We start from the raw sequence: 10,000 nt of genomic DNA on the forward strand, positions 1-10,000 counted from the left end.
TTCTATGATTTTATACAAACAAATATAGTTAATCATTTTTTTCAATTTTGATTTTACAGTCTCATCAAAAGTTGACTCGTTGACAAGTTTGGAATTTTTCGGGAACCAGAAAATGAAAGATTCCATTGACACCGGTACGTGTTGTATTGAATACTTAGTGTTACAAAATGTTACAAGTTGTATCTAATCGACTGAACTAGGTATATTGGAAATTCTTGTCATGGTTCTTGTTTGTTTTGTTTTTAAGAGTTTCACGGCGATTGCAACACATTAAGGTCATTTCAGAGCCAGTAAAAAGGAAGAAACGCGATAGTAATAAGTTCTAGAATTACAACTAAAGCACTCAAGAAAAGGTAAGACAAAGGGGAATTGGAAACAGTTATAGATTCTAAGAGCACACTATCAAAGTACGTAGTTTGAGATCACCTAAAATAATCATCCAGACACAAACACAGGTCCCCACTAAGAGGAAAACACTCAAATGTTTACGAATCATAAATAATATGTAAACAAAACATAATACAGTGATTAACAGAGGGATGATTTACAATGAAAAAAAAATCATCTCCCAAAACTAACTACACATTTGACTGTTTCCCTCTCAGCCAGGGTGCGGCCAGGGTGAGGACAAAACCAAGTAACCACATTCCAAGACAAAGACAGAAAACAAGTTGGAAAACAGATATAAGGGGTTAGAAGACACAGCAAGTCCCTCCCTGCCCACTATGGGAGGTCGGGATTCCCACCCAGTCGCGGTTCTTGTATTTTCAAAGCTATAATTGATACGAAATTGACAAAGGTATCAAAACAAAGATCTGTTTATGTCCTTTCCGTTAATCATTTTAAATCTTGCATAGTCACCGTTCTCATCCACACAGAGCCACAAACGATGCACCAGTTAGTGTATCGCGTCGAAGAAGAATCCACGTGGTAAATAAACTGAGCTTTTATATCGCGCAATATCTACTAAACGTGCTCAAAGCGCGTTATAAGGGGTCCCTGGCCAACAGCAACATTTAACATGTAGGGACATGACGTCTGTTAGGCGATATTACATTTTTTTTCGGACACAGACAGCGCTGTTAACGGTCAGGTACTCATTTTACACCTGAGTACGGTGAGAGATTGTGAGTAAAGAGCCTTCTCCAAAGACTCAACTATGCACCGAGCGAGGCTCGAACCCAGGACCTTCCGATCCGAAAACGAGTGTCATACCACAAGACCACATAGCCGCACAAACAAGCCGTGGTAAACTTCGACACCGCTGAGTCACCTCCGCCTGCGCCTTGACATCACTCCCCAATTTTCCCCCTTGAAGTGTCTCTTAGGTCTTAGGAAAAAGACAAAAAGTCCCTCGGAGCTAAAACAGAACTGTAAGGGGGATATTCTACAACTTCAACAAAACGTCCTCATTCAATGTGGTCATGCGTTTGTATGAGCATTCTCGATATCCAACAGGCATAATATACTTTCTATAACCCAGGATTTTTCGAACACTATATCCATCTCCTCCCTATGAAATACTAAGCCTTTGTGAAATGCCAGATTGTTTTATCTAGCGATTAAAAATTAAAAGATGATTCCCTTTATTCGTCCAATAGGGAAAATTTGTATCTGGGTCTATTCCAAGGGAAGACTGGTATAACCCAAAAGTTAGGAAGACTGGAATAACCCAGGCGTTAGCCGCTGTACAGCACAGCAATTTGAGCCAGGGAGAAGTGACATGCTCAAGGTCACACAGGATGATCGAACTCGGTACCTTTCAGGTACGAAGCAAATACTGTTCCGCTGATACACGCTGCGCCCTTAACTCGATTTAGCACGTCAGTGACTTTGGTTGATTTGCTGCGTTTGAAGCACTTTGTGGACGAACACTGTGAGACTGTTTATTTATTTTCGCACATTTTATTGGTGTGAAATGAGGTGTAAAAGACATATGATTGGTAATTATAAATAATCTTTTGGTGCGCATTAATACAAATCCAACGTTTTTGGTTTTGGGTCAAATTATCATTCAAGCAGAAGGAGAAAGATACAAATTATGATAAATAGTAGTACTAATACCATACCATTTGGTTACAAAATATTTAATAATGCTACTTGGAGGGGTAAAATAAACGTATTCTTTCATTTCTTTGAATTAATTAAACTCGTTATATTTTACCGTTCAAAAACACATACTCGCAAGCTCGCTGGGCACGAAAAAAAAAGAACTCGTTTAATAAATACAAAGAGGTGAAAGAACCGTTTACTATAACCGACCTTTGAGCTTTTCAAATATCAACTCTCGCGTTACCATAACGCATTTCAGCCGTTTTTGTCGCCTCTTTTTAAATACAAAGATATAACATGTCGTGCGAAAAACGTTTGGTCTTCTCTACAAAATATTTTATAACTTATCCTTATTATCGATAAAGTGATAGGATAAGTTAATTTCTTGTGCCAGGAAATACTGGGTTTCTTCAAGTCGCCTTGGCAGAACTGCATCAAACATGTGCAACTGGAAACTGGGAACAGTGATGCCTGCGGAAATGTAAGGCAGCTCCTGAGACCAGCGATCACATCGTCCTCCACAAGTGGGGGCTGGCTGAGACTAGCTTGTGTACATGTAGATGTCCAGAGCAGACGATGGAGAACATCCTTAGAGAATGCCAGGATTGGCCCAGCTGCACTGACCACGACCAAAGAGTCTCCTCTAAAGATGCTGTGGAGTGGGTTAGGTGTTGGGGCGACAAGCTATGATGATGATGTTAGTGTTTCGTTAAAAATCTCGTACTAAAACCAACAGCAATTCAGACTCTGAAATTCTCACTATATTTTAAGTTTTGTGTTTGTTTTCTACCTTCCTTTGTTTATTATATTGCTGGCAAAAGGCCTTCTACTTGAAACTTCCATTGTATGTACTGTTTCCATCTGGCCGAACCTTTTCCCTTGTCCTCTTTTTGTTAGCATTTTAACGATCCCGGGCTTCATGCAGCTCCACCACTCTCTTCACATTTTAACTATTCTAGCTTATCCAATTTCTAATTATATTTGCACAGTCGTATCAAGGATTGACCGGTTGGAAGAAAGTGAGAAGGAACAGAGTCAATCTATGCAAGACTCAATGGATGAAGGTAATATCTAAATCAATTCATGAATTAGTTAATCTTAATGTCGATAGCAAGGATGGTAAATATGCTACTCATATATATATATATATATATATATATATATATATATATATATATATATATATATATATATACATTAGATATATGTAGAGTATTTACATATATATATGGTGGTGGAACCTCTTTCCAAAAAGGAGTAGGGATGATCTTAGACCAAAAATCAACCAAATTTTACAAAGGGCACGTAGCAATCTCAGACATAGTTTTGCTGGTTAAGCTAAGAGGACCTGTAGTTGACACAATATTATTCAAGTTTATGCACCAACAGAAGAGGCGACAGATGCAGATATGACAGAGTTTTACCATTCACTAGACAAAGCAAAACAAATGTGTAAATCACAAGAAGTCCTTATGGTAATGGGGGACCTAAATGCTAAGATTGGCAGAGGCAGAGATGGTGACATAATCGGACCACATGGACTCGGAGACAGAAATGAACGAGGAAACATCTGGGCAGATTGGTGTAGAACAAATAAATTAATGATTTCAAACACCTGGTTTCAACAACACCCAAGAAGAACCTGGACATGGCAATCACCAGGGACAGAGCAAGGAACCAGATAGACTTTATAGCAGTATCATCAAGATTCAGAAATGGCATATTCAATTGCAAAACCTATCCAGGCGCCGATGTAGACAGTGACCATGTCCCAGTTGTTTGTACAGTAAGGATAAAGTTTAAAGCTATTCAGAGAACAGCTGGTAGAATAAAGAGGGATTACAGGTTATGCAAAGACAATGGCATACAAACAAAAATGAGAGAAGAATTTGAAAATGCACTCATGATACAAAGCCAAAGTGAACCTGATAACGAAAAATGTGAAAAACAATTTGATATATTCCAAAAGTGTGTCAAAGCAACTGCAGAAAAGCATTTACCAATAGCTCAAATAAACAGCAAAAAGGAATGGATGACAAACGAAATTCTAAACCTATTTGAAGAAAGACGAAAATGCAACAGAGGGTCTGGAGAATACCAAACATTGAACAACCACATTAAATCCAAATGCATCGAGGCACACGAGAACTATCTAGACTGGAAATGCTGCGAAATCGAAAGAGAATACAAACCCAACCCCCAACAAGCTCACCAAAGAATAAAAGAACTATCAGGGAAAAGGAAAAGCAAAGCAGCAGGAAGTTGTATCCAAAACAAACAAGGGGAACTGCTATTTGAAGAACAACATATAGAAAGCCGATGGGTAGAATACATAGGCGAATTGTACAATGATCCAAATAGAAATGATCCACCACTGAAATTCAAAGAACCATTAAGCGGACCAAACATCACCAAAAGTGAAATTGAACATGCCATGGAACGAATGAGGGATGGTAAAGCAACAGGCCCTGATGAAATATCTGTAGAGGTATTAAAAAGCCTAGGAGATCTAGCAATTGATGAACTTCACATATTATTCAACAATATATACAATACTGGGAAAATTCCAGAAGATCTCTGTAACTCTATTTTCATAGCAATACCAAAGAAAGCAGATGCAGTCAGATGCGAACATTTTAGAACTATAAGTTTAATAAACCACATCAACAAAATACTGTTGCGTATAATTATCAACAGGCTAAGGAATAAGATTAACCCCGAAATCGCAGAAGAACAATATGGATTCCAACCTGACAGAGGGACAAGGAACGCAATATACCTCCTCCGTGTTTTAAGTGAAAGAGCTATACAGGTTCAGACCCCACTATACCTCTGTTTTGTCGACTACAAAAAAGCTTTTGATAGAGTACGCCATGAAGAAATACTAAAACAACTGCACTCCATTGGCGCTGATGAGAAAGACTTCAGACTCATGCAAACATTATACTACACCCAGCAGGCATCTATCAAAATCGGAAACTCTACAGGAAATTCCATTCCTATTAAGAAAGGAGTCCGTCAAGGGTGTGTTGCCTCACCAGATCTGTTTAATCTATACCAAGAAACAATCATGAGGGGCATAAATAATATGGAGGGAATAAAAGTAGGAGGTCACAACATAAATAATATAAGATACGCAGACGATACGGTACTCATTGCAACATCAGAAATCCAACTTCAAAAGATTGTTGACAAAGTGGTAGTAGATAGTGAAGCCAAGGGAATGGAAGTAAATATCACCAAAACGGAATGCATGGTAATACAGAAAAACCCCGAAAACAACAACACCTGCAATATAACGATTCACGGCGAGCAACTTACCAACGTAGAAAGTTTTAAATACCTAGGTTCAATAGTGACAACAGATGGAAGATGTAACCGAGACATACGTGCAAGAATAACTCAAGCCAATCAGGCCTTCATGGACCTGGGAAACATTTTGAAAAACAAACAGATGTCGTTCGGAATTAGAGTCCGAGTCTTGAAGTGCTACGTGTGGCCAATCTTGTTATACGGATGCGAAAGCTGGACTACAAATGCAGAAACACAAAAGAACATTGAAGCTTTTGAAATGTGGTGCTTGAGAAGGATGCAGAGAATATCGTATACTGCACACAAAACGAACGAAGAAGTGCTAAAACAAACATACCAACAAAGGAAACTAATGCCCTTAATAGTGGATCGACAACTATCCTTTTTCGGACACATAGTAAGGAAAGATAAGAATGAATACCTGGCAAGTTGTGGAAAAATACCTGGTAAACGCGCCCGGGGGAGACAAAGAAAAACACTCATAGACCAACTGAAGGGCTTCACCAACCTAACAATCCAAGAGCTGTTTGAAAAAGCAAGAGACAGGGAGGAATGGAGAGAGATAATTCATGCAGTATCCGAAGCCTGGAACAGGCATGGAACCTAGAAGAAGAAGATATATATATATATATATTATATATATATATATTCATACTACATATATATATGTATAAAACATGTATATATATATAAATAATATATAATATATATATATATATATATATATATATATATTATGCTTATATATATGTATATATATATATATAACTTATACTTATGCATATATATATAATGTAATATTTTTCTGTCGAAAACGAATTGAATATCATAAAAGGCAATTATTTTCCTTAAAAATATGCTAATTTTTGTTTGCAAAAGAAAAAATATAAAACATTAAAACAATACATTGAAACTAGTCGACGGTAAAAATCTTAAAACAATGAATTTAAATATGAAAATACCATTTGACTCTATCTCCAGTGTTTGAAGAAATCCAAAACCTCCACAACCAATCATCACGTTATGCGCAAGGTATGTCAAATGTAATAATCATACAACTATTAGGTCACTTATCCCGAAAGAGCAAATGTGACCCACCTTCTCAAAACGGTATTATGTGGATGAACAAGACCGCAAAAAGTGAATTTATCTATAAATTAATGACAAATACGAACCTCGAGTGTTTGCGATTCCAGAAATCGTGTTTATTCTCCGCCATTTTGAAGAGAAACCAACACCAAGTGTCATGTTTGGTGTTTATAAATTGAAATTCCAGCGCCTTGGCCATCCAGACATATTACCGCTTTGTGACGAAGGGTCACAAATGACTTTGATATATGCAATTAATAACAGGGAAGAAAAGTTGTGACATCAAAATCATTTGGAGTATATATGTAACCAGTCCTTCGGAGTACTAATAATGAATAGGTTGCATAAAGATAATGATAATGATAATTAAATACTACGTTATATAGCGCTCAACTTCCACATAAGTGGTCAGAGGCGCTTTGCAATATTAATTGTCACTCAAACATTTATTCTTTGACAATTTTGAGAGTACACATATTATAAGGAAACAAACACATACATATGTACACAAACTTAATCACATATACATTTACATTCATACACGAACATACACACATATTATGCTCACATCAATATTACTCACTAACATTATTAACTTATTCTAACGAAAGACATTTGAATTGATTAATTATAAAACAAAAAAAAAAAAGACTGACTATACCCAATTAGTTTTACATCTGAGGAGAGCGCACTCCACTTACAGAAAAATGACGTATTACTAAGGGATAATCTGGTTCTTGGGGCGATTAAGACAGAGCCTTTAGATGACTTTAGTGGCCGTGTTGGACATAAATCAATGAGGTACACTGGAGCTCCATAATGTAGGCATATATGAACAATAATACAAGTTTAAAAAAAAACCCAATCCTTTCACTAACTGGCAACCAATGGAGATTATAGGGAATTTCTTTTGTAGGGTCATTGGATTTTTAAATCAGTTTTGCGGCGCAACTATTTCGGTAGCTGATTGTCTTGGCAGATTTCTAGAATTACTGAGGGAGTATTGATGATTTTCATTGATGACCAGCAGATATTTAAACTAGAAAATACGTTACTTTCATTTTGACACCAGAAGACGAATTACACAATGTATGTATCAAGTACTACAGAAGACTGCTTTTACACCTCCAATGAAATAGGAACCTGTATTTTGACATCACACCTTTTTTCATAATATTGGAAAAATGTTTAAATATATCTAACTGCTAAAACCTGACAAAACTTGTCAGTCTAATTGTTACAGTGAATGACATAATCAGTCGGATGGTGAATAGGTTTGATCTGAGATATTGCCAAGTTTAGTTAGAATGTCCATTGTTATTTTTTTTTAATGAGCTCTTGTCATTATTGATTAAATCAACCCTTTTTGTACATCTTCAGGAAATATCAAAGTTTAATTTCACTTCTAAATATAATTTACAGCTAGTCAAGTTGAAAAAGTATGAAATTTGAGAAAGGTTTCTGGATACTTTTCCCATACATCTGACCATAAGTTCATGCAAAATAATCTGATTTACTGCAAATAAAAATTAAAATAATCTGGGGAGCAAATTCTTTCAGAAAATGCAAAAAAATGCAAATCCAACACTTTCACATTCCGACTGATTACGTCATGCACTGATACAATTGTTGAATTATTAATCACCAAATACTTTCAAATTTCTTATTTCCATAAACGCAATGGCTATTTTTAAAGTCCCGAAAACATGGATCTCGAGGCTATTTTTTGCATTTAAACGACGTCGCTCGTCTATTATATTTTTTTTAAAATACAAGAAAGACTCGATTGAATGAAAACCGATGGGACGACGATTGCTCAAGGCAAGATTTAACTCAAACTCGAAATATGCTAAATTGACAGTAATTATTGCTTGTTATAACCCACGACAAGAGGACAAGAGTGAGGACGAGAAAAAAGCTTTTATTATGATAAGCAAAATCAAACAGTGCCGGACACTTCAGAGCATGGTTTACCTGTAATGCTTGGTGACCTAGACGCAAAGATTGGACGAGATAATGCCTGTAAAAAGAGTCCCTAGAACCATCCTTACGGGACTGTTAAAATAGCCATTGCGTTTCGTGAAACGTTCTCAAGACTCCACCCCTGCTCTTGTTTTGAGGTCCTCATTTGAGATTACTTTCGACCAGACGATCTCTATGATTAGAGGGAAACATTTGTTTTTGAATACAAAATGTCTGTGTGGCTATGTGGTATAGTGGTATGTATGACGCTCTCTTTCGGATCGGAAGGTCTGGGGTTCTAGCCTTGTTAGGCGCATAGTTGAGTCTTTGGAAAAGGCTGTTTGCTCACATTCTCTCACCGTACTCAGGTGTAAAATCAGTACCTGGCGTTAACAGCGTTGTCTATATCTGAAAAATTGTAATATCGCCTAACACGCGTCATGTCTCGTTCTACATGTCACTTGTTGCTGTTGGTCAGGGACCCCCTGTAAAAGCGCTTTGAGCACGTGTAGTGGATGATGCTTTCTGTGGTCTTCCAACACTCTGATCCAAAGAACAAAGCGCTCAAGACTTTACTCTTGATTCTGATGCTGGAATACAATCCCGTTGTTCTCCACTTTTGTTAAAGAGGACAACATGTCTGTCTGGCTTCTGGCTTTGGTCTCCTTGTAGCAATACCATCTGCAATACCATCTGCAATACCATCTGCAATACCATCTGCAATACCATCTGCAATACCATCTGCAATACCATCTGCAATACCATCTGGGCAGCAAGGCTCAGCGATACGGTCTTGGCTTCTCACTACCCAAAAGATACCGAGTTCGGTCACCCGCCGCAGCAATGTCTGGCCTTGAGAAAGTAACATCACCCCAGCTCAATTTGCACTGTGGCTAACGCCTGGCTTATTCGTCTTCCCTTAGAATATATTCTAGAGACAAATTTCCCCTATGGCATTCTTCTTCTTCTTCAAGTACCAAGTCTGTGCCAAACATCGCTGATCAAATAATCTCAGAAAACTAATATTACTCTTTTCTTTCTTTGTCACTCAGCTGTTCAAACTATTCAAATATGTTCTCTTGGTCTACCAGCACTCTTTTTACCTTCTATCTTTCTTGTGAGAGCAAGATGTTCAATGCTTTTATGTCCAATTGGGTGCCCTAAAAAGTACATTTGTCTTTTGATTACTGTACGAATTAATATCCTTATAGTTTCAGCTTGCTCTAATACTTCTTCATTAGTTTTCTTCTCTGTCCATGAGATTCTTAACATCCTGCCTATGGCATTAATAAAGAGAATTTTAAAAAAACAGTTTATTGCGCAAGCAAGTAAGTTCTTGAATATCCACCAGAGGATATCTGTCAATGAGCACTGGAGGTTTGAAAAATGTTTTTTAAAATTCATATTTTTGTCCCTACTCCATTTATTTCTCTTTCATAACAAATATATATTATAATCTATACCATGATATGAATTATAAACATATTCCAGAGATGTCCTCAATTGCCTTCAGAGCGAAATACGACACTTACGAACATAAAGTAGGAGATATATTGCGATTCACAACTGTTGAAATGAACCTTGG

The 10,000-nt window shown here is 37.1% G+C and overlaps 2 protein-coding genes across 2 annotated transcripts in view; one reads left to right on the forward strand and one right to left on the reverse strand.

Moving 5' to 3' along the window:
* LOC144956133 (thrombospondin-2-like) overlaps nucleotides 1-10,000 on the reverse strand; it is a 383,991-nt gene that overhangs the window by 178,993 nt on the left and 194,998 nt on the right. The window lies entirely within an intron of this gene.
* The window catches only part of LOC144956129 (uncharacterized), a 19,679-nt gene that overhangs the window by 7,665 nt on the left and 2,014 nt on the right, over nucleotides 1-10,000 (forward strand). The window contains exons 5-8 of the mRNA XM_078886497.1: nucleotides 60-134; nucleotides 3,042-3,116; nucleotides 6,346-6,396; nucleotides 9,907-10,000. The exon at nucleotides 9,907-10,000 is cut by the window's right edge and continues 92 nt beyond it. Of these exons, the coding sequence (XP_078742623.1) occupies nucleotides 60-134; nucleotides 3,042-3,116; nucleotides 6,346-6,396; nucleotides 9,907-10,000 (295 nt within the window). The remainder of the gene's footprint in view (nucleotides 1-59; nucleotides 135-3,041; nucleotides 3,117-6,345; nucleotides 6,397-9,906) is intronic.

This window comes from Berghia stephanieae, chromosome 10 (assembly GCF_034508935.2).
Source record: "Berghia stephanieae isolate SIO BIC M18660-M18661 chromosome 10, UCSD_Bste_1.3, whole genome shotgun sequence".
Taxonomy (NCBI): Eukaryota; Metazoa; Mollusca; class Gastropoda; order Nudibranchia; family Aeolidiidae; genus Berghia; species Berghia stephanieae.